This window comes from Hylobates moloch, unplaced genomic scaffold (assembly GCF_009828535.3).
Source record: "Hylobates moloch isolate HMO894 unplaced genomic scaffold, HMol_V3 SCAFFOLD_15, whole genome shotgun sequence".
In the NCBI taxonomy this organism is placed as follows: domain Eukaryota; kingdom Metazoa; phylum Chordata; class Mammalia; order Primates; family Hylobatidae; genus Hylobates; species Hylobates moloch.
Genome location: NW_026652290.1, coordinates 30183094 through 30209148, shown reverse-complemented (window position 1 = coordinate 30209148; position 26055 = coordinate 30183094). Strand labels below are relative to the sequence as shown.

Genomic DNA, 26055 nt, shown 5'->3' with positions numbered 1-26055 from the left:
GTTTCTTGGAAGTTACACAAAAAAACTTTCAGTTGTTGCTCACTGACCAGCATTTAGTTCTCTGGCAACACTTAGCTGCAGGGAAGTCTTGGGAAATGTAGTCTTTTAACTGGATCATTGTTAAATCAGGGATTTCGTTTGAAAGAGGAGGTGGGGAATAGGTGGTAGCCAGCCAGCAACTTGTGTTGTCATCAAGCCTGCGTGCATCTTTGCACACTTGCCCGATTATCCCCTTAGATAAATTCCTAGATGTTCATCACTGGTTCAAAGGGTTTATACCTTTATATTTTGATTTATTTTTCCAATTTGCCTTTTAGAAAAGTTATGCCAATTTGTACTCCCACCTCTAACAATCAGAGAGTGCTGTTTCCTCACACAATTGCCAGTGATGGCTGTTAGCAATCTTTAAAATTTTTGCCAATATGACCAGCAAAAAAAGTGTCATTAGTGGTTTAATGTGCATTTACTGTACTCCTAATGAGGTTAAGCATCATCTCATATGCTTTATGACCATTTGTGTGTCTTTGTGAATGGCACTTTCAGTTTTCTTTATTGATACATAATATTTTATGTATTTGTGTGAGTGCTTTTTACTTGTATGGATTGTGTAATGATCAAGTCAGGGTATTTGAGATTTCTATCACCTTGAGTGCTTATCATTTTTGTGTGTTGGTACCTTTTCAGTTCTTTTGGATATTTTTTCCTAAGGGATTTAAAAAACTCATTGATTTCTAAGAGCTTTTATAATATTTTAATAATCAGGATATTAATCCTTAGATATTTGTGTGAGCTATTTTCTTTTTTTCCCCTCAGGATTTGCTTAAGTTATGTGTTAGATATTTTCTTTGTTGACTTTAGGTCATGTTTATTTCTTATGTAGCTAAATCTGTCAGTGTTTCCACTTCTGATTTTTGATTTTGTATCATGATTGGAAAGGGCTTCCCCATCTCTAGATTTTCTTCTAATGCTTTTATATTTCTTTTATTTTTATCTTTACGTCTTTTCTTTTTTATTTAAGTAAATTCCATCTGGAATTTATTTTGATTAAACTTGCTGTCTATCTCAGTTCTTATTTTTCCAAATAGCGAAGTTATTAACCATGTTTTGAAAATTTATTTCCCACTGAGTTTTATATGCTCATCATATATACTAAATTCCCATCTATGCTCGAGATTTTCTGAAAGTACTGATGCTTTTGTTTTTTCTTTTTAAACAGAAAAGCATGTTTTTGTTTTTACCGGAGGATTAGGTGGCAGTACTGGTATTTTTATTGGTTGTTTTTTGCATTAGTTAAAAAGCACTTCACATTTCAATGGTTTTTTAGCCTTATAGTGAAGAAGAAGGCCAAGAATCAAGTGAAGAGGGCAGTGAAGAAGATGTAGAGGTGGTAGATGAAACAGCAGATGGAGCAGAAGTTAAGCAAAGGTACAAAAGTGGGAAAGGATATCAAAGTAGGTTTAGGAAACATTTTATTTGTTTATTTTTACTATTGTAACTAATTCAATACTTTCTTGAAATGGAGACAGCTTATACCTGGAGAGCTTTTCATACTATTGTCTGCTTAAAGATCATTACTATTTTAATTTTGTAATTATTTTTAATACATTTAGTTCTACCTTGTTTTCATCTGGAAACTGTTAGGTTTTCAAAACTTACTGATGATTATAAACTGTGATTAAAGAAGTTCCCTAATTGAGTGAATAGGCATAACCTGTCCTGACTCACTTTGCTATTTTGTCTCCCGAGAACTGATTCCCACTGGAGTGCTGTTCAAAAAGTGATCTCAGAGGTGGGTATCTTCTGTCTTATTAATGATGCTTTGTTACCTAATAGCTCTGATGAGAAACAGGATGGAGACTGTGGAAGATAGCAGTGGATCTGAAACAGGGTTCAGGGCATGGAATGTACAGAGCAGAGGACATATATTTCTGGTTTCTAAGCCTGTGCTCCAAGTAACATTTCTCATTAGTTTTTTTTTTGTACAAAAAGAATAGATAATCTTATTCATGGTGTCACTCGAGGGCTTGGAAACATTCTCATTGATCGTGCTTTCCTATCATTTGAGTGGAAACAGATGTTAAATTTTAATTACTATTCGAAAAATCCTGAAAGGCTTTAATAAAAAGTAAGAAATTGGCCAGGCATGGTGACTCACACTGGTAATCCCAACATTTTGGGAAGCTGAAGCAGGAGGATCACTTGAGGCCAGGAATTCAAGACCAGCTTAAGCAACACAGTGAGACCCTATCCTACAAAAAATAAGAAAAATTAGCCAGGTTTGGTGGCCCATGCCTGTAGTCCCAGCTACTCGAGAGGCTGAGGTGGGTGGATTGCATGAGCTTGGGAAGTCAAGGCTGTAGTGAGCTGTGATTGTGCCACTGCACTCCAGAGCATGAGTGACAGGGCAAGACCCTGTCTTAAAAAAAAAAAGTATTTAATTAAAATTTTTTAAAGGAAGAAATGATCCATAATTCTGTCATTAAAAAAAAAGTACAGGCCGGGCACAGTGGCTCACACCTGTAATCCCAGCACTTTGGGAGGCCAAGTCGGATGGATCACCTGGGGTCTAGAGTTCAAGTCTAGCCTGGTCAACACAGCGAAACCTCACCTTGACTAAAAATACAAAAATTAGCTGGGTGTGGTAGCGCATGTCTGTAGTCCCAGCTCCTGGGGAGGTTGAGGCAGGAGAATTGCTTGAACCTGGGAGGCGGAGGTTGCAGTGAGCTGAGAATACGCCACTGTACTCCAGCCTGGGCGACAGAGCGAGACTCCGTCTCAAAAAACAAAAAAATAATTACATAGCCAAATGAAAATTCTCCTCCTCAAACTCATAAGTAATCACCATTAACAATTTAGTAAGTATCCTTCCTGACCTTTTTCTTTATTTATTTCTTATAAGTACACGCTTGTATGTGTGAGGGTGTGTGTCTATGAGTTGTGTGTATGTGTATACAAAAAAAATCCATTAATTGTTCAGTGCATATGATTTGCCAATAGACATTAACTTACCTGTGAAATGGAAGCGCAGGGTGGAGCAGGACAGGAGCAGGGACATTTTGATAAGGGTGTACTTGCGGCAGCTGCTCCAGAACACACAGCTCTGCACACTGGGCTGTGTATGGGGCTTAGGTCCTTAGGAGAGGCCAGGGTGCTGTGATGGCATCCTCTCAGGAATTTGGGGCCAAATAGTATTATTCTTCCACTAAAGTCTGTATGTTTAGATTTTTCTTTTTTGGGTTATAGTTATTCTAGTGATAAAGAGAAAGTATTATAGAGATGCAGAAACATGACTGAAAACAAATCCATTTTGATGTTACTATCTTCAGCAGATAAACACTGTTGATGTGTTAACCACGATGGGAGCTATTCCTGCAGGGTTCAGGCCTTCCACACTCTCACAGCTTCTGGAGGAAGGTAATGCGTGCCTATCAGCCACTGCATTCTTTCAGCAAAGCAGTCAAGATCCACGTCTAATTTTTCTATCACAGGAAAAACACATTGTTGAAGAAGATGTTGAATCTCACATCTCTTTGGTGCTCATCTTTTCCTCATCCTTCCTATGACAGTGAAGAAAGATCCCTGATCCTATCAGAGGCCAGCCTGTTTACCAGTGCTCCGGGTTCCAGCCCCTTTCTTTTTTTCAAAAATGTGACTCCTTTAATTTTCAGCCCTTTCCTGTGTCTTTAGCTGGCCCACCTTCCCCACACTGGTTCATTCCCTCATCTGTGCTGTCAGCACACCTAATTCTCCCCACCTTTAAGGATCAGCCCCTTGAATCCTATCCCATTCTAGCCAAAACCTCCTTTTCTCTGATCTTCTTCCCAGCAAGACTTTTCCAAAGAATTATCTCCATTTGGAATTTTCATTTTCCTTTCTCAGTCTTGGCTTTCCCTGTACTTGGCAACTTTTGTCTATAAGCTCATTTTAAAGAGGAATCATGCTGTGGGACGAGGGGTGTCCTGTATACCCTGAGTTGTTGAGTTGTCATGGAAGGGCTGCTTTGAGGTTGCCTTTGCTGGGAAGGTTCTTCCCAGTACTCCCTAAATTCCCATGTTTTCATCCTTCAGGTCTCAGTGTAAATTCTGCCTTCCCAGAGATGCCTTCCTTGAGTAATGTGGGTTTCCCTTACTCCCATTCATGTGAACACCCTTTATAGCTCTTTGTCCCCTAATAATTTATTTATTTGCTTGTCTACTTATTTCCTAAAAAAAATTTTCCTCCCATTCAACTGTAAACTATGGAGGGCAGGGGACATATCTCTGATTTATCTTTGTATTTCTAGAACCTGGTGTAGTATCTGGCAAGAGTAGAAACTCAAAAATTATTTCTTGAATGGATAAATGATGTTATTATGAGTATTATTCATGATTAAAGCATGGAAGAAGAGCATAAAATGCTTTTGTGTTCAGAAGTAAAACTAACGACTATGTGTTTCTTCTGAAGTCTCCAAAAAGTGCTCACAGATTTCTGCGTTTTACAAAAATATTTGAATGAATTATTGTCATCATGGGGCATATTATTGGCCTAAAAGTCTTTCTTAAAGGAACTTTAAGATGATCTTTTATGTGTTTGTATCTGTAAGTTTCATACTGCTGTTTTTATCCATAAATCTATACTGGTGCTTCTATTTTGGAAAGCAAGTTCTTAGTAAGCAGCGTGGCATTTTGGAAGTGCCTTTACTCTAGTTCATAGCATAACATTATGGATTTTTGATTTTGAGTTTCTTTCTTTATAAGAAAATGAAGAAAAAATGATTTTTTCAGGGAATCAGTTTCGAGCAAGTTACTTCTTACAACCAGAGCTCATGCCTTCACAACTGGCCTTCAGAGATCTGATGTGGGATGCTACAGAAGGCACTGTAAGTATAGTTACTATCAGTAAAACTGTAACTCTTCCAGATTTTGTCATGGTTGCAAGTAGACAAACAACACGTTAATTGACTAATGAATTATAAAAAACAAAAAAATTGTTTATGATAATTTTGAAATAGCGATATTTTTATAACTAAGGCAGAACTTGGACTTGCTACCTTGACTTTATCTTGTTTCTCTTCTCCATTGCACTCTTCTCTCATTGTGAGAAAGGAAATAATACTAGGTTTCTATCTTAATCATTCTTTGCCTCAATTTCTTCATCTGTAAAAATGGAGTAATAGTAATGCTTCCAACATAAAGTTATTTTGAAAATTATGTGTGTGAAGGGTTTTGAATAATGCCTGGCATATGAAAATAACTCAATAGATGTTAGCCATTATTATCATTTATAGTAGTAGTAGCAGTAGTAGTAGTATTTTTGAGACAGGGTCTCCCTCTGTCACCCAGGCTGGAGGGCAGTGGTGTGATCATGGCTCACTGTAACCTCAAACTCCTGGGCTCAAACGACCCTCCCACTTAAGCTTCCTGAGTAACTGGGGCCACAGGCCTACACCACCATGCCCAGATAATTTTTGTATTTTTTGTAAAGATGGGGTTTTGCCACATTGCCAGGCTGGTCTCAAACTCCTGAGCTCAAGTAATCTGCCCTCCTATCCCTCCCAAAGTGCTAGGATTACAAGTGTGAGCCACCTGTCCCAGTCTAATATAAGTTATTTAAATGAAAAGGCTTATGACCAAAAAGAAGAATGTAAAGTTTAATTAATTGAAGCTGTTCTTAAAAAATAAAAAAATCAGAATGCCAATTTATTTACTCACAATCTGAATTATACCTATGAAGTAGATCTGAATAAATATATCAGATAGTGCATTCTCTCTGTTAAAACGCCTGTTAAGAAACTAAGGAACTATGTAGATAATTGCTTGGAATAAAAAATAGTGGGATAATCTTAATGCCACGTGGCATTGGTTTTATGCTGCGTTAGCCTTCTGCACTTACCCACATTCTGTAGGAGTGAACTGGGACTGGAATACAGTGATTCTGTAGTCATAGATCATATACATTTTACCTGCCAGTATTTATTGTTCCTTTCATCACAGTTTTTAAGTATTTAAGAAAAATGCAAATATTTCAAATGTAACTCTATGAAAAATTTACCTAAAATGACTGATTTTAATTTTCAATGAACAGATTATTGAAACTTTTATTGTATATGTGTAAATTTTTTCTTTTTTAAAAATTCTGTATACATTTTCATAAGCTGAATTTACAAAAGACAGATTTGTGTTAGAAATCATAAAAATAAACTTTTTTATAACTGATTTTTCTTTCAGATTAGGTCGAGACCAAGTCGTATTTCATTGATTCTGACATTATGGCACTGTAAAATGATTCCTCTTCCAGGAATGAGCATACAGGTTCTCAGCAGACATGTACGCCTCTGTCTATTTGATGGTAATAAGGTAAGCTTACTGAGAAGTAAATCAATTCATACTAGGATTATGGAGAAACATTCCCTTAGATTCTTTTCCATTCAACTCCTCCCCAATTCCTAAGAGAGTATTTTTTACCTAGTACCAAAGAAAAGTTTTAATGACTCTTTAAAAAATTCATTTTTTAAATGAGATACAGGTTAAACAGTACTTAGATGGAAATTTATAGTTTTAATTGCATATATTAGAAAAAAAGATAAAAGATTTAAAAGTCAGTGATCTAAGCTAGCAAATCAAGAGGCTAGAAAAAGAAGAGTGAGTTAAACCTGAAGAAAGTAGAAAGTAGGAAATAATACAGATAAGAGTAGAAATTAATGAACTAGAAAACAGATGAACCAAAGAGAAAATTTAAAAAAAGACAAAAGTTGATTCTTTGAAAACATTAATAAAACTGAAAGATGCATAGTGAGACTATTAAGACATTTTTTAAAAAGTAAAAGAAAACAAACTATTAACATCTGACATGGAAATACCGACATTATCACAGATCCTTCAGACACTAAGAGGCCAATAAGGAGATATTATAAACAGCTTTATACCAGTAAATTTGATAACATTGATGAAATAGATAAATTCCTGGAGAACCATAATTTACCGAAACTGGCACAAGAAGAAATAGAAAATGTGAATAACCTCTGTTAAGGATATTAAACCTATAATTAAAAAAAATCTTGCCACAAAGAAAACTTCAGGCCTAGGTGGCTTCACTTGTGAATTTCTTCAAACATTTAAAGAAGAAATAATACCAATCTTATACAAATTCTTCCAAGGAACAGATGAAGGAGAAATGCTTCCCAACTTATTTCATAAGGCCAGAAAAAACATGACCCCAAAATATGACAAGACATTACAAGAAAGGAAAATTACCAGACAGTATCCTTCATAGATATAGAAAGTAAAATTCTAAACAAAATATTATTAAATTGAATCTAGCAATATATAAAAAGGACATTATGTCATAACCAATTGGGGTTTATTTCAGGAATTCAAATGTACATTCCTGGGTAATCACCTTTAACATTTGAAAATCAATCATTATAATTTGCCATAAGAAAAATCATATAATCATCTTAAGAGGTAAGGAAAAAGCATTTGACAAATTTCAACACCCATTTATGATTTTTAAAAAATTATCTACAAACTAGGATTAGAAGGGAGATTCCTCAAATTGGTAAAATGCAACAAGAAAAAACCTAAAACTAGCATTATCATACTTAACAGTGAAATACTGAACACTTTTTTCCTAAGACCAGGAACAAGTCGAAGATATCCAAGAAATAAAAAGATAACTCAGTTTTCTAAAGGGACAAAAGACTTGAATAGCCTCTTCAAAAAAGAAATATCAAAAACCACTAGAAGTAAAAAAAAGATAGTCAACATGTAAAAAGTCATCAGGGAAATGCAAATGAAAACCACAGTGAGAGAGACCGACCTATATGTTATATATAAGAAGCCCACTTTAAATATTATGCTATAGGTAGCTTAAGAGAAAAAAAAGGATGGGAAAAGATATACCATTCAAAGTAGACTTCAGGCACTACATAGTGATAAAAGAGATGGTTCACCAAGAAGACATAGTAATCCTAAGTGGGTACATACCTAACATCCGAAATTTAACATACTAGAAATAAAAATGGTTAGAACTGAAAAGAGAAACCGGCAAAGTCACAATTATAGTTGGGGCCTCCATTATAGTTGGGGAGTTTAACACTTCTCTCTCAGTAATATAGGACAAGCAGACAGAAAATTAGTAAGGATGTAAGAGAACTGTATAACATATCAACAAACTGGATTAGATTGATATTCACATAACACTTCACCTCAAAATAGTAAAATACACATTCTCTTCAGTACATATGGAATAGTCACCAAGATAGACAGTCCTGGGTCAGAAAACAAACCTAGACAAATTTAAAAGAATTGGAATCATATAATATACGGTCCTTGATTACATGGAATTAAATTTGAAATCAGTAACAGAAAAATAAATGGAAAAATACTTAAATACTTGGAAATTTAAAAACTACTTCTAAATAATCAAAGGGTTAAAAGGAAATTTCATGGGAAATTAGAAAATATTTTGAACTGAACAAAAAATGAAAATGCAACATATCATAATTTATGGAATGTTAGCTAAAGCATTGCTTAGAGGGACATTTATAGCACTAGATGCTTACATTAGAAAAGAATTCTCAAATCTACAGTCAAAGCTCCTTCCTGAGAAGACAGTGCTGCTTGAGCTGATAATGGTCAATGTGAGATTAAATGAGTTAATGTAAGGGAAGTTATCAGAATGATGTTATACATAGAAAGAACATAGTAAGTACTTTCAAAGAGTGTCTGGATGAGAGGTGGTGAAGATAACTTAGAGAGGTGGAGGTGGCGATGAGAGATGTGGATAAAGATATTTGGGAGTAAAAATCAACGAAACTTGGTGATGTACTGGATATGGAGGAGAGAGGAGGAGTGGGGTATAGGCATGACACCTAGTCTCTGACTTCTGCATCTGGATGGATGGTGGCAACATTCAATGAGATGGGGAACACTGGAAGAGGACTAGGTTTGGAGGGGTTGACATGGGGTTGGTTTTGCTCATGCTGAGTATACTGCTAACACCCAGCATGAAGAAAGTGCCTTTATTTCATCTGAACTTGGGGTAAAGAAATGAACTTATGTTAGGATGCTGATGCTCCCTCACTTCCATAATACATTCTGCACAAAATCACTGCCACAAATGAGCCAGTAGGTGTCCTCAGTGACCAAGAGCTGAACTGGTTTCTGTTTCATACATCTGGTTTGATACTTTTTCCTGTACCTCTCTGTGTTCTCATATATAAGAACATAAAAAGGAATGAAATTTTATTTTGAATAATATATCAAAATAATGAAATTTACTTTATGAAAGAAACTTATTTGAGATTTCCAAATTGAGAGTTATGGAACATATTTAATAGCTGCACAGATACTCATGCTGTTTATGTAAGAGTGCTTCTTTAATAAATCTAAACGTAGTTATGAATAAAAAGCATTGGGCTGGGCGCAGTGGCTCACGCCTGTAATCCCGGCACTTTGGGAGGCCAAGGCGAGCGGAGCACATGGTCAAGAGATCTAGACCATCCTGGCCAACATGAGGAAACTGCGTCTCTACTAAAAATACAAAAATTAGGTTATTTTGGTGGAGCCAAGATGGCTGAATAGGAACAGCTCCAGTCTACAGCTCCCAGCATGAGCGACGCAGAAGATGGGTGATTTCTGCATTTCCATCTGAGGTACCAGGTTCATCTCACTAGGGAGTGCCAAACGGTGGGTGCAGGACAGTGGGTGCAGCGCACCATGTGCGAGCCGAAGCAGGGCGAGGCATTGCCTCACTCAGGAAGTGCAAGGGATCAGGGAGTTCCCTTTCCTAGTCAAAGAAAGGGGTGACAGATGGCACCTGGAAAATCGGGTCACTCCCACCCTAATACTGCGCTTTTCCAACGGACTTGGAAAACGGCAACCAGGAGATTGTGTCCCACACCTGGCTCGGAGGGTCCATGCCCATGGAGTCTCGCTGATTGCTAGCACAGCAGTCTGAGATCAAACTGCAAGGTGGCAGTGAGGCTGGGGGAGGGGCACCCGCCATTGCCCAGGCTTGCTTAGGTAAACAAAGCAGCCAGGAAGCTCGAACTGGGTGGAGCCCACCACAGCTCAAGGAGGCCTGCCTGCCTCTGTAGGCTCCACCTCTGGGGGCAGGGCACAGACAAACAAAAAGTCAGCAGTAACCTCTGCAGATTTAAATGTCCCTGTCTGACAGCTTTGAAGAGAGTGGTGGTTCTCCCAGCACGCAGCTGGAGATGTGAGAACGGACAGAATGCCTCCTAAAGTGGCTCCGTGACCCCCAAGTGGCCTAACTGGGAGGCACACCCCAGTAGGGGCGGACTGACACCTCACTCGGCCAGGTACTCCTCTGAGACAAAACTTCCAGAGGAACGATCAGACAGCTGAATTTGTGGTTCACGAAAATCCGCTGCTCTGCAGCCACTGCTGCTGACACCCAGACAAACAGGGTCTGGAGTGGACCTCTAGCAAACTCCAACAGACCTGCAGCTGAGGGTCCTGTCTGTTAGAAGGAAAACTAACAAACAGAAAGGACACCCACACCAAAAACCCATCTGTACATCACCATTATCAAAGACTAAAAGTAGAAAAAACTACAAAGATGGGGAGAAAACAGAGCAGAAAAACTGGAAACTCTAAAAAGCAGAGTGCGTCTCCTCCTCCAAAGGAATGGAGTTCCTCACCAGCAACAGAACAAAGCTGGACGGAAAATAACTTTGACGAGTTGAGAGAAGAAGGCTTCAGACAATAAACTACTCTGAGCTACAGGAGGAAATTCAAACCAATGGCAAAGAAGTTAAAAACTCTGAAAAAAAATTAGACGAATGTATAACTGGAATAACCAATGCAGAGAAGTGCTTAAAGGAGCTGATGGAGCTGAAAGCCAAGTTCCGAGAACTATGTGAAGAATGCAGAAGCCTCAAGAGCTGATGTGATCAACTGGAAGAAAGGGTATCAGTGATGGAAGATGAAATGAATGAAATGAAGCGAGAAGGGAAGTTTAGAGAAAAAAGAATAAAAAGAAACGAACAAAGCCTCCAAGAAATATGGGACTATGTGAAAAGACCAAACCTACATCTGATTGGTGTACCTGAAAGTGACAGGGAGAATGGAACCAAGTTGGAAAACACTCTGCAAGATATTATCCAGGAGAACTTCCCCAATCTAGCAAGGCAGGCCAACATTCAGATTCAGGAAATACAGAGAATGCCACAAAGATACTCCTAAAGAAGAGCAACTCCAAGACCCATAATTGTCAGATATACCAAAGTTGAAATGAAGGGAAAAATGTTAAGGGCGGCCAGAGAGAAAGGTCGGGTTACCCACAAAAGGAAGCCCATCAGACTAACAGCTCATCTCTTGGCAGAAACTCTACAAGCCAGAAGAGAATGGGGGCCAATATTCAACATTCTTAAAGAAAAGAATTTTCAACCCAGAATTTCATATCCAGCCAAACTAAGCTTCATAAGTGAAGGAGAAATAAAATACTTTACAGACAAGCAAATGCTGAGAGATTTTGTCACCACCAGGCCTTCCCTGAAAGAGCTCCTGAAGGAAGCACTAAACATGGAAAGGAACAACCGGTACCAGCCACTGCAAAAACATGCCAAATTGTAAAGACCATCAAGGCTAGGAAGCAACTGCATCAACTAACGAGCAAAATAACCAACTAACATCATAATGACAGGATCAAATTCACACATAACAATATTAACTTTAAATGTAAATGGGCTAAATGCTCCAATTAAAAGACACAGACTGGCAAATTGGATAAGGAGTCAAGACCCATCAGTGTGCTGTATTCAGGATACCCATCTCATGTACAGAGACACACATAGGCTCAAAATAAAGGGATGGAGGAAGATCTACCAAGCAAATGGAAAACAAAAAAAGGCAGGGATTGCAATCCTAGTCTCTAATAAAATAGACTTCAAACCAACAAAGATCAAAAGAGACAAAGAAGGCCATTACATAATGGTAAAGGGATCAATTCAACAAGAAGAGCTAACTATCCTAAATATATATGCACCCAATACAGGAGCACCCAGATTCATAAAGCAAGTCCTGAGTGACCTAGAAAGAGACTTAGACTCCCACACAATAATAATGGGAGATTTTAACACCCCACTGTCAACATTAGACAGATCAACGAGACAGAAAGTTAACAAGGACACCCAGGAATTGAACTCAGCTCTGCGCCAAGTGGACCTAATAGACATCTACAGAACTCTCCACCCCAAATCAACAGAATATACATTTTTTTCATTACCACACCATACCTATTCCAAAACTGACCACATAGTTGGAAGTAAAGCTCTCCTCAGTAAATGTAAAAGAACAGAAATTATAACAAACTGTCTCTGAGACCACAGTGCAATCAAACTTGAACTCAGGATTAAGAAGCTCACTCAAAACCCCTCAACTACATGGAAACTGAACAACCTGCTCCTGAATGACTACTGGGTACGTAGCGAAATGAAGGCCGAAATAAAGATGTTCTTTGAAACCAACGAGAACAAAGACACAACATACCAGAATCTCTGGGACACATTCAAAGCAGTGTGTAGAGGGAAATTTATAGCACTAAATGCCCACAGGAGAAAGCAGGAAAGATCTAAAATTGACACCCTAACATCACAATTAAAAGAACTAGAAAAGCAAGAGTAAATGCATTCGAAAGCTAGCAGAAGGCAAGAAATAACTACAATCAGAGCAGAACTGAAGGAAATAGAGACACGAAAAACCCTTCAAAAAATTAATGAATCCAGGAGCTGGTTTTTTGAAAAGATCAACAAAATTGATAGACCACTAGCAAGACTAATAAAGAAGAAAAGAGAGAAGAATCAAATAGACGCAATAAAAAAAGATAAAGGAGATATCACCACTGATCCCACAGAAATACAATCTACCATGAGAGAATACTACAAACACCTCTATGCAAATAAACTAGAAAATCTAGAAGAAATGGATAAATTCCTCGATATATACACCCTCCCAAGACTAAACCAGGAAGAAGTTGAATCTCTGAACAGACCAATAACAGGCTCTGAAATTGTGGCAATAATCAATAGCTTACCAACCAAAAAGAGCCCAGGACCAGATGGATTCACAGTTGAATTCTACCAGAGATACAAGGAGGAAATGGTACCATTCCTTCTGAAACTATTCCCATCAATAGAAAAAGAGGGAATCCTCCCTAACTCATTTTATGAGGCCATCATCATCCTGATAGCAAAGCCTGGCAGAGACACAACAAAAAAAGAGAATTTTAGAGCAATATCATTGATGAACATTGACGCAAAAATCCTCAATAAAATACTGGCAAACCGAATCCAGCAGCACATCAAAAAGCTTATCCACCATGATCAAGTGGGCTTTATCCCTGGGATGCAAGGCTGGTTCAACATATGCAAATCAATAAATGTAATCCAGCTTATAAATAGAACCAAAGACAAAAACCACATGATTATCTCAATAGATGCAGAAAAGGCCTTTGACAAAATTCAACAACGCTTCATGCCAAAAACTCTCAATAAATTAGGCATTGATGGGACATATCTCAAAATAATAAGAGCTATCTATGACAAACCCACAGCCAATATCATACGGAATGGGCAAAAGCTGGAAGCATTCCCTTTGAAAACTGGGACAAGACAGGGATGCCCTCTCTCGCCACTCCTATTCAACATAGTGTTGGAAGTTCTGGCCAGGGCAGTCAGGCAGGCGAAGGAAAAAAAGGGTATTCAATTAGGAAAAGAGGAAGTCAAATTGTCCCTGTTTGCAGATGACATGATTGTATATCTAGGAAACCCCATAGTCTCAGCCCAAAATCTCCTTAAGCTGATAAGCAACTTACAGCAAAGTCTCAGGATACAAAATCAATGTACAAAAATCACAAGCATTCTTGTACACCAATAACAGACAAACAGAGAGCCAAATCATGAGTGAACTCCCATTCACAATTGCTTCAAAGAGAATAAAATACCTAGGAATCCAACTTACAAGGGACGTGAGGGACCTCTTCAAGGAGAACTACAAACCACTGCTCAGTGAAATAAAACAGGATACAAACAAATGGAAGAACATTCCATGCTCATGGATAGGAAGAATCAATATTGTGAAAATGGCCATACTGCCCAAGGTAATTTATAGATTCAATGCCATCCCCATCAAGCTACCAATGACTTTCTTCACAGAATTGGAAAAAACTACTATCAAGTTCATATGGAACCAAAAAAGAGCCCGCATCGCCAAGTCAATCCTAAGCCAAAAGAGCAAAGCTGGAGGCATCACGCTACCTGACTTCAAACTATACTACAAGGCTACAGTAACCAAAACAGCATGGTACTGGTACCACAACAGAGACATAGATCAATGGAACAGAACAGAGTCCTTAGAAATGATGCCGCATATCTACAACTATCTGATCTTTGACAAACCTGACAAAAACAAGAAATGGGGAAAGGATTCCCTGTTTAATAAATGGTGCTGGGAAAACTGGCTAGCCATATGTAGAAAGCTGAAACTGGATCCCTTCCTTCCACCTTATACAAAAATTAATTCAAGATGGATTAAAGCCTTACATGTTAGACCTAAAACCATAAAAACCCTAGAAGAAAACCTAGGCAGTACCATTCAGGACATAGGCATGGGCAAAGACTTCATGTCTAAAACAGCAAAAGCAATGGCAACAAAAGCCAGAATTGACAAATGGGATCTAATTAAACTAAAGAGCTTCTGCACAGCAAAAGAAACTACCATCAGAGTGAACAGGAAACCTACAAAATGGGAGAAAATTGTTGCAACCTACTCATCTGACAAAGGGCTAATATCCAGAATCTACAATGAACTCAAACAAATTTACAAGAAAAAATCAAACAACCCCATCAAATAGTGGGCAAAGGATATGAACAGACACTTCTCAAAAGAAGACATTTATGCAGCCAAAAAACACATGCAAAAATGCTCATCATCACTGGCCATCAGAGAAATGCAAATCAAAACCACAATGAGATACCATCTCACACCAGTTAGAATGGCCATCATTAAAAAGTCAGGAAACAACTGGTGCTGGAGAGGATGTGAAGAAATAGGAACACTTTTACACTGTTGGTGGGACTGTAAACTAGTTCAACCATTGTGGAAGTCAGAGTGGCGATTCCTCTGGGATCTAGAACTAGAAATACCATTTGACCCAGCCGTCCCATTACTGGGTATATACCCAAAGGACTATAAATCATGCTGCTATAAAGACACATGTACACGTATGTTTATTACGTCACTATTCGCAGTAGCAAAGACTTGGAACCAACCCAAATGTCCAACAACGATAGACTGGATTAAGAAAATGTGGCACATATACACCATGGAATACTATGCAGCCATAAAAAATGATGAGTTCATGTCCTTTGTAGGGACATGGATGAAACTGGAAATCATCATTCTCAGTAAACTATCGCAAGGACAAAAAACCAAACACCGCATGTTCTCACTCGTAGGTGGGAATTGAACAATGAGAACACGTGGACACAGGAAGGGGAACATCACACTCCAGGGACTGTTGTGGGGTGGGGGGAGGGGGGAGGGATAGCATTAGGAGATTTACCTAATGTTAAATGACGAGTTAATTGGTGCAGCACACCAACATGGCGCATGGATACATATGTAAGAAACCTGGCCGGGCGCGGTGGCTCACGCTTGTAATCCCAGCACTTTGGGAGGCCGAGGCGGGTGGATCACGAGATCAGGAGATCGAGACCACGGTGAAACCCCGTCTCTACTAAAAACACAAAAAAATTAGCCAGGCGTGGTGGTGGGCGCCTGTAGTCCCAGCTACTTGGAGAGGCTGAGGCAGGAGAATGGCGTGAACCCGGGAGGCGGAGCTTGCAGTGAGCCGAGATTGCGCCACTGCACTCCAGCCTGGGTGACAGAGCGAGATTCCGTCTCAAAAAAAAAAAAAAAAAAAAAAAAAAAAACACACAAAAAATGAACACGTACACTAAAACTTAAAGTATAATAATAATAATAATAATAATAAAATACAAAAATTAGCTCGACGTGGTGGTGTGTGCCTGTAGTCCCAGCTACTTGGGAGGCTGAGGCAGGGGAATCACTTGAACCCAGGAGGCAGAGGTTGCAGTGAGCCAAGATTGCGCCACTGCACTCCAGCCTGGCGAAAGAGCGAGACTGTCTCAAAAAAAAAAACCAAAAACCAAAACACATACACACACAAAAAACCAAAGGCGTTGTTACTAAAACTAACTAATGAGACACAACTTCCATTAATGTTTGAGTCAGCTCCTCTTGGACCACCCACCCCAGAGATGGCAACTGTAAACTCTGGGCAAAATAAAAAGCAACTATGTGAAGGCACTACAGAGCATTCAGCAGCAGGCAGACACTGGAGAGGAGCCTCAAGCCTTTAGTCTACTGATTTATTTTTTTCTCTTTGTTTTCTCTCTTTTTCGTTTGTCTCTTTTCTTTTTCCTATCTTCCTATATTAGTTTGTTCTCATGCTGCTGATAAAGACATACCCAAGAAAGGGCAATTTACAAAAGAAAGCCTTATTGGACTTACAGTTCCGCATGGCTGAGGAGGCCTCACAATCATGGCAGAAGGTGAAAGGCACATCTCACATGGTGGCAGACAAGAGAAGAGAGCTTGTGCAGGGAAAACTCCCATTTTTAAAACCATCAGATCTCATGAGAATCATTCACCATCATGAGAACAGTGCAAGAAAGACCTGCCCCCGTAGTGGCATGTGCCTGTAATCCCAGCTACTCAGGAGGCTGAGGCAGGAGAATTGCTTGAACTGGGACCTGGGAGGTGGAGGTTGCAGTGAGCCGAGATCACGTCACTACACTCCATCCTGGGCTACAGACCGAGACTCCGTCTCCAAAAAAAAAAATGAAAGATCTGCCCCCATAATTCAATCACCTCCCACTGGTTTCCTCCCATGACATGTGAGAATTGAGGGAGTTACAAGTCAAGATGAGATTTAGGTGGGGACACAGCCAAACCATATCATTCCTCCCCTAGTCCCTCCCAAATCTCATGTCCTCACATTTTAAAACCTATCATGCCTTCTCAACAGTCCCCCAAAGTCTTAACTCATTTCAGCATTAACTCAGAGTTCACAGTCCCAACATCTCATCTAAGACAAGGCAAGTCTCTTCTGCCTAAGAGCCTGTAAAATCAAAAGCAAGCTAGTTATTTCCCAGATACAGTGGAGGTACCGGCATTGGGTAAATGCAACCATTCCAAATGGGATAAACTGGCCAAAACAAAGGGGCTACAGGCCCCATGCAAGTCCAAAATCCAGCTGGACAGTCAAATCTTAAAGCTCCAAAATGATCTCCTTTGACTCCATGGCTCACATCCAGGTCACACTAATGTAAGTGGTGGGTTCACATGGTCTTGGGCAGCTCAGCCCCTGTTGTTTTGCGGTGTATAGCCCCACTCCTGGCTGCTTTCATGGGCTGGCGCTGAGTGTCTGCAGCTTTTCGAGCAGCACGGTGCAAGCTGTTGGTGGAGCTACTGTTCTGGGGTCTGGAGGATGGTGGCCCTCTTCTCACAGCTCCACTAGGTGGTGCCCCAGTAAGGACTCTGTGTGAGGGGGCTCCAGCCCCACATTTCCCTTCATACTGCCCTAGCAGAGGTTGTCCGTGAGAGTCCCGCCCCTGCAGCAAACTTATGCCTGGACATTCAGACATATCATACCTCCTCTTGAAATCTAGGCAGAGGTTCCCAAACCTCAGTTCTTGACTTCTGGGCACCTACATGCTCAACACCACGTGGAAGCTGCCAAGGGTTTGGGCTTGCACCCTCTGAAGCCACAGCCTGAGCTGTATCTTGACCCCTTTTAGTCACAGCTGGAATGGCTGGGACACAGGACACCAAGTCCCTAGACTACACACAGCATGGAGACCCTGGGCCTGGCCCATGAAACCATTTTTTCCTCCTAGGCCTCCTGGCCTGTGATGGGAGGGGCTGCTGTGGAGACCTCTGTCATCCTCTGGAGACATTTTTCACATTGTCTTGGGGAGTAACATTTGGCTCCTGGTTACCTATGTGAATTTCTGCAGCCATCTTGAATTTCTCCTCAGAAAATGTGATTTTCTTTTCTATCACATCATCAGGCTGCAAACTTTCCAAACCTTTATGCTCCACTTCCCTTATGAAACTGAATGCCTTTAACAGCACCCAAGTCATGTCTTGAGTGCTTTGCTGCTTAGAAATTTCTTCCAACAGATACCCTAAATCATCTCTCTCAAGTTCAGAGTTCCACAAATCTCTAGGGCAGGGGCAAAATGCCACCAGTCTCTTCACTAAAACATAACAAGAGTCACATTTTCTCCAGTGCCCAACAAGTTCCTCATCTCCATCAGAGACTACCTCAGCCTGGACCTTATTGTTCATATCACTATCAGCATTTTTGTCAAAAAGCCATTCAACAAGTCTCTAGGAGATTCCAAACTTTCCCACATTTTCCTGTCTTCTTCTGAGCCCTCCAAATTGTTCCAACATCTGCCTGTTACCCAGTTCCAAAGTTGCTTCCACATGTTTGGATATCTTTTCAGCAACACCTTACTCCTGGTACCAATTTACTGTATTAGTTCATTCTCATGCTGCTGATAAAGACATACCCGAGACTGGGCAATTTACAAAAGAAAGAGGTTTATTGGACTTACAGTTCCACGTGTCCGAGGAGGCCTCACAATCATGGCAGAAGGTGAATGGCACATCTCAAATGGTGGCAGACAAGAGAAGAGAGCTTGTGCAGGGAAAACTCCCATTTTCAAAATCATCAGATCTCGTGAGACTCATTCACTCTCGTGAGACTCATTCACTCTCATGAGAACAGCGCCAGAAAGACCTGTCCCCATAATTCAATCACCCTCCACTGGGTTCTCCCATGACATGTGAGAATTGTGGGAGTTACAACTCAAGATGAGATTTGGGTGGGGATACAGCAAAACCTATCACTTCCTGTGTGTCACTTGAGCATTTTTTTTTTTTTTTTTTGAGATGGAGTTTTGCTTTTGTCGCCCAGGCTGGAGTGCAATGGCACAATCTCAGTTCACTGCAACCTCTGCCTCCTGCGTTTAAGCATTTCTCCTGCCTCACCCTCTCTAGTAGCTGAGATTACAGGCGCTCGCTACCACACCCAGCTAATTTTTTGTATTTTTAGTAGAGATGGGGTTTCACCATGTTGGCCAGGCTAGTCTCAAACTACTAACCTCAGGTGATCCACCTGCCTCGGCCTCCCAAAGTGCTGAGATTACACTTTGGGAGCCACTGCACCCACCCCACTTGAACGTTTTTTAGAACTCCATTCTGAGTTATCTGTAGTGTCGATGAGTGTATCTTTTTGGCTAGTTTCCTTAGTGGTTGCTTCTAGGTATTAAGTTTATACATGCATAACTTACCACAGTCTACTAGTGTTAGCATTCCAGTTGGAGTGATGTATAAAACCTTACCTTCCTTTAGTTCTTTACCTTCCCTAGCTTGTAATATAGTTGTCTTAAATATTTCCTCTACATACATTAAGAATCTTATCACACAGCACCAAACATAATTTGGAAAACCTGAAAGAAGATCCATAGTATTTACCTATATTTTTACTATTTCCATTGTTTGTTCTTTCTTCCTGATGCTCTAAGAGTCTTCTTTTTTATCATGTCCTATTTAGAGAATCTCCTTTAACCATTCTCTTAGGGTAGGTCTGCTGGTGACAGATTTTTATACTTTATCTGAGATTGTCCCTGTTTCCTCTTCATTCCAAAAGGATATTTTAATTAGATAGAGAATTCTGAGTTGACAGTTATTTTTGTTTGACACTTGAAAATTATTGTGTCATTTCCTTCTGTTCTCCATGGCTTCTAATGAGAAATTCATTGTCATTCAAATTGTTTTTTTCCTGTTGGCTAACCTAAATGTTGTTTCTCACTGTTTTCAAGGTATTTTCGTTGTGTTCAGTTTTCAGAAGTTTATGGTGTATCTGGCATGAATTTCTTTGGTTTACCCTGCTTGGAGTTTGCTCAGCTTCTTCAATCTATAGGTTTGTCTTTTGCCAAATTTGGGGATTTTTTTTCAGCCGTTATTTTCTCAAATACCTTTGCAACTCCAATTATTTCTTCCAGTGCTTTTTCCCTCTACCTAGTAGTGTTGTGGTTTTTGTTAACAGTACATCACTCTCCTCTCCCAATCCGAGTTCAGAACCAGATCTTGAAGTAGAGTTTAGAGTTCTTGATCTAAGATGATGTCAGATATGTCACTGATCCATTAAAAGCCCCACTCGTTGACATGGTTCTGATCCTGGTGTCATGGCTATGTCTTTGTCCTCCTACTTGCTTAGGCTCGCTACTTTTTATGAGAAGGAGGGGCAACCTTTATTTTTTTTTTTAACCCTACTGGCTTCTGGCAGCAGTAAAGCAATATCTATTTCTCTATCATGGGGTGATATATATATAACATACAAATCCAGCCCCTTGCTACCACTTGCTCCTTCTGGACTCAGAGCCCAGGAAACCTCTAGTTTTAGTCTCACCTTACTCTTCTATCTTCTATTTGTCGTCCATTGACATATTCATCTTACTTTTGGGTATTACTCTGTCTTTTTAACTATCACTGCTTCATTGCTTCATATATGGAGCAGAATGGCTGTGTTGAAGCATAAACTGGTTGAGAAGTTCTTGTACATTCTTAAAAAAAAAAATAGAGACAAGGTTTCACTATGCTGCCCAAGCTGGTCCCGAACTCCTGAGCTCAAGCAATCTCCCTGCCGTAGCCTCCCAAATAGTTAGACTACAGGCATGAGCCACTACACCCAGCCCCTCTTGCATTTTTAATGCAGTTTGCTGAACGAAATCTAAATTATTTTGACTCTTCAGTTCCTCATGCTTTGGGTCTGGTTTTGCACAGAAAGCAGTGTGATTCTAAGCCAGTCATTCACCCTCTGTCGCTGCAGTTTTCTGAAATGCATAATGAGATGGTTGGACTAAGTCCTTTTTAGTTCTTAGAGTCAATATATCAAGAAAGATATAAAATTATCAAACAGAAGAAGTTACTCTTGATTCCAGACTTCAAAATTAGGATTCTCCAAATTGAAAAGATAAAAACAGAGATAGTATAGGATTTCAATTTTGATTATAGCAAAGGACTTCTTGGCCATTAGAAGTAGAAAACATTTCTTGAAAAACGAAGAACCTTAGAATAAATAACATGCAGTCTTACAGTAATCACAAGGTAGTAATTACAAGGAGTTTGTATTCCAAGAGTCCGGGTGGTAAATATACATAATTTCAGGAAAAGTTTAAACATATATATATTAGTAATTGAAGGAAGTGGGATTTTGTTAATGTGGAAAACAATCCAGCTGCCCATAAAATACTCCTATATTCCTATTACAAGGGATGTGGAATACAGTGAGTTGAATTTGACCTAATATAACACATTTGGGATTATTTTAAATTATTATTTTAAAGCTTTGTTTTGGAAGTGTTATGCTAAAATATTTTCATCTAAAATAAAAATTACCTATTATCCATTCCTTTGGAAGATGTCAATTTTGGCCATAACATTTTAGAATTTGAATTCTTCATTCCATAAAGTTTTTGCTTCCTTTGTATTTCATCGTTTTATGTAAATTTTATGATGAACTTCTTGCATAGAGCATTTTATAAGAGATTGAATTTCAAGAAAAATATAATTTATGGGCCTAGAGATCTTGAGGAAAAAATATAACTGTATCTGAACTATTAGGATTGTCTGTCTTAGTGACAGAGTAATTAACTGCATATGAAATGCTTGTATGGGTCACATCTTTTTTTTTTTTTTTTTTTTTTCTTGAGACTGAATCTTGCTCCGTTGCTCAGGCTGGAGTGCAGTGGTGTGGTATCAGCTCACTGCAACCTCCATCTCCCAGGTTCCAGCGATTCTCCTGCCTCAGTCTCCTGAGTAACTGGAATTACAGGTGCACACCACCACACCCAGCTGATTTTTGTATTTTTACTAGAGACAGGGTTTCATCATGTTGGCCAGGCTGGTCTCAAACTCCCAAATTCATGTAATCCACCTGCCTCAACCTCCCAAAGTGCTGGGATTACAGTCGTGAGCCACTGTGCACAACCGGGTCACATCTTTTCTTTTAAAAGACCAGTTTTTTGCTGGGTGCGATGGCTAATGCCTGTAATCTCAGCACTTTGGGAGGCTGAGGCAGGCGGATCACCTCAGGTCAGGAGTTCGAGACCAGCCTGGCCAACATGGTGAAACCTCATCTCTACTAAAAATACAAAAATTAGCCGGGTGTGGTGGTGGGGACCTGTAATCTCAGCTACTTGGGAGGCTGAGGCAGGAGAATCACTTGTACCTGGGAGGCGGATGTTGCAGTGAGCCTAGATCATGCCACTGCATTCCAGCCTGGGCGACAGAGCAAGACTCCCTCTCTAAACAAATAAATAAAATAAAGAAATAAAAGGCCATTTTTACCTAAAATTTCAATTACTTTTCTGGTAAACCTATCTCAGATATTAAGGAATTCACTTAATATAATTTATTATTAACATAGGAGTCCAACTCTGAATTCATTTATGTCGTACCTGATATAAAAAGAAAAACATTACATAATTGCATGGAGTAAAAAGTGAAAGTTCTCCCGTCGCCGTCTTCCTCACTCAGTGTAGCCACTGTTAACTCTTTGGGACATGGAAATGGTGACGTTTCAAAGAGCTTTTTACATGATTTCAAAAGGGAAAATCTCATTTCAGGTTCTGAGCAACATTCATACAGTCAGAGCCACATGGCAATCTAAAAAGCCCAAAGCATGGACCTTTTCTCCCCAGGTAAGTAATCGGCTGAATGAGTGGAGTGAGTGAATTTCAAAGTAGAACATTAGAACATATTCATATTTCTATAAATATCACAGAGTATGTGGGAACAGATATAAATCTTTAGATTCTTTGGTGTTCTATGAGGACATTGATAAAAATTACTCATGTTTCTGACTCACCAATGTTAGTAATTCCTATGAATCACCCCATTCAATCAGTTTCAGGGTTCATTTTTAGAAAATTCTCATTTGATGAAAAATGAAAACATAAAGATAACATTTAGGAAGTGGGGTGTTTTTCAAAGATGAAATCTTCCAACTGTGCTAATAAAAGCTGTGCTTTCTTCAGATAGTCAGGGATGACACCTAAGGGACTGCTACATTACACCCACATACTGTCAAGACTGGAATGGCGTTAGGTGGGTTTAAACCACTGAGTCAGCATTGCATAGATGTAGGGAGGACAAAGATGTCTTCATGTTGTTTTTATAGTATCAATTGTCTGTATTTATTTTACATTATTTTCGTCTATCTCCAAGGTCTCATTGATTTAGTATTTACTTCCTTCCCACAGCTAACTCCCTTGCATAACTGCATCCTAAAAACCCTTAGTTACCTTTCCTCTTGTTGCATCAAAAGATCTTAAGGCAAGATGGAGGTTCAATGAGAGGGCTCAGGATGTGGATGAGGCCAGCCACCTCAGTTGTGTGCTGTGCCTGTCCACACTTGCCGAGAGCACACCTAAAAGTCCATCTGTTTTTTTAAAATTTTATTATTATTATACTTTAAGTTTTAGGGTACATGTGCACAACGTGCAGGTTTGTTCCATGTGTATACATGTGTCATGTTGGTGTGCTGAACCCAGTAACTCGCCATTTAGCATTAGGTTTATCTCCTAATGCTATCCCTCCCCCCTTCTCCCACTCCACAACAGTGTCCAGTGTGTGATATTCCCCTTCCTGTGTCCATGTGCTCTCATTGTTCAATTCCCACCTATGAGTGAGAACATGCGGTATTTGGTTTTTTGTCCTTGCAATAGTTTGCTGAGAATGATGGTTTCCAGTTTCATCCATGTCCCTGCAAAGGACATGAACTCGTCATTTTTTATGGCTGCATAGTATTCCATGGTGTATATGTGCCACATTTTCTTAATCCAGTCTATCATTGTTGGACATTTGGGTTGGTTCCAAGTCTTTGCTATTGTGAATAGTGCCACAATAAACATACGTGTGCATGTGTCTTTATAGCAGCATGATTTATAATCCTTTGAGTATATACCCAGTAATGGGATGGCTGGGTCAAATGGTATTTCTAGTTCTAGATCCCTGAGGAATCACCACACTGACTTCCACAATGGTTGAACTAGTTTACAGTCCCACCAACAGTGTAAAAGTGTTCCTATTTCTTCACATGCTCTCCAGCACCTGTTGTTTCCTGACTTTTTAATGATCGCCATTCTAACTGGTGTGAGATGGTATCTCATTTATGGTTTTGATTTGCATTTCTCTGATGGCCAGTGATGATGAGCATTTTATCATGTGTTTTTTGGCTGCATAAATGTCTTCTTTTGAGAAGTGTCTGTTCATATTGTTCGCCCACTTTTTGATGGGGTTGTTTTTTTCTTGTAAGTTTGTTTGAGTTCATTGTAGATTCTGGATATTAGCCCTTTGTCAGATGAGTAGGTTGCAACAATTTTCTCCTATTCTGTAGGTTGTCTGTTTACTCTGACAGTAGTTTCTTTTGCTGTGCAGAAGCTCTTTAGTTTAATTAGATCCCATTTGTCAATTCTGGCTTTTGTTGCCATTGCTTTTGGTGTTTTAGACATGAAGTCCTTGCCCATGCCTGTGTCCTGAATGGTATTGCCTAGGTTTTCTTCTAGGGTTTTTATGGTTTTAGGTCTAACATGTAAGTCTTTAATCCATCTTGAATTAATTTTTATATAATGTGTAAGGAAGGGATCCAGTTTCAGCTTTCTACATATGGCTAGCCAGTTTTCCCAGCACCATTTATTAAATAGGGAATCATTTTCCCATTTCTTGTTTTTGTCAGATTTGTCAAAGATCAGATAGTTGTAGATATGTGGCATTATTTCTGAGGGCTCTGTTCTGTTCCATTGGTCTATATCTCTGTTTTGGTACCAGTACCATGCTGTTTTGGTTACTGTAGCCTTGTAGTATAGTTTGAAGTCAGGTAGCGTGATGCCTTCAGCTTTGTTCTTTTGGCTTAGGATTGACTTGGCAATGCGGGCTCTTTTTTGGTTCCATATGAACTTTAAAGTAGTTTTTTCCAATTCTGTGAAGAAAGTCATTGGTAGCTTGATGGGGATGGCATTGAATCTATAAATTACCTTGGGCAATATGGCCATTTTCACAATATTGATTCTTCCTATCCATGAGCATGGAATGTTCCTCCATTTGTTTGTATCCTGTTATATTTCATTGAGCAGTGTTTTGTAGTTCTCCTTGAAGAGGTCCTTCACATCCCTTGTAAGTTGGATTCCTAGGTATTTTATTCTCTTTGAAGCAATTGTGAATGGGAGTTCACTCATGATTTGGCTCTCTGTTTATCTGTTATTGGTGTACAAGAATGCTTGTGATTTTTGTACATTGATTTTGTATCCTGAGACTTTGCTGAAGTTGCTTATCAGCTTAAGGAGATTTTGGGCTGAGACAGTGGGGTTTTCTAGATATACAATCATGTCATCTGCAAACAGGGACAATTTGACTTCCTCTTTTCCTAATTGAATACCCTTTATTTCCTTCTCCTGCCTGATTGCCCTGGCCAGAACTTCCAACACTATGTTGAATAGGAGTGGTGAGAGAGGACATCCCTGTCTTGTGCCAGTTTTCAAAGGGAATTCTTCCAGTTTTTGCCCATTCAGTATGATATTGGCTGTGGGTTTGTCATAGATAGCTCTTATTATTTTGAGATATGTCCCATCAATGCCTAATTTATTGAGAGTTTTTGGCATGAAGCGTTGTTGAATTTTGTCAAAGGCCTTTTCTGCATCTATTGAGATAATCATGTGGTTTTTGTCTTTGGTTCTATTTATAAGCTGGATTACATTTATTGATTTGCATATGTTGAACCAGCCTTGCATCCCAGGGATAAAGCCCACTTGATCATGGCGGATAAGCTTTTTGATGTGCTGCTGGATTCGGTTTGCCAGTATTTTATTGAGGATTTTTGCATCAGTGTTCATCAAGGATATTGGTCTAAAATTCCCTTTTTTGGTTGTCTCTGCCAGGCTTTGGTATCAGGATG

At 39.4% G+C, this 26055-nt stretch overlaps 1 protein-coding gene across 3 annotated transcripts in view; it reads left to right on the top strand.

The window, feature by feature from the left end:
• The window catches only part of NPHP1 (nephrocystin 1), a 90843-nt gene that overhangs the window by 37898 nt on the left and 26890 nt on the right, over nucleotides 1-26055 (top strand). For 2 of the 3 annotated variants that reach the window (XM_032177478.2, XM_058428898.1), the window contains exons 7-12: nucleotides 1325-1425; nucleotides 1747-1789; nucleotides 3327-3414; nucleotides 4764-4858; nucleotides 6207-6335; nucleotides 22730-22804. In XM_032177478.2, coding sequence (XP_032033369.1) covers nucleotides 1325-1425; nucleotides 1747-1789; nucleotides 3327-3414; nucleotides 4764-4858; nucleotides 6207-6335; nucleotides 22730-22804 — 531 coding nt within the window. The remainder of the gene's footprint in view (nucleotides 1-1324; nucleotides 1426-1746; nucleotides 1790-3326; nucleotides 3415-4763; nucleotides 4859-6206; nucleotides 6336-22729; nucleotides 22805-26055) is intronic. The other variant, XM_032177479.2, reaches the window with a different exon arrangement.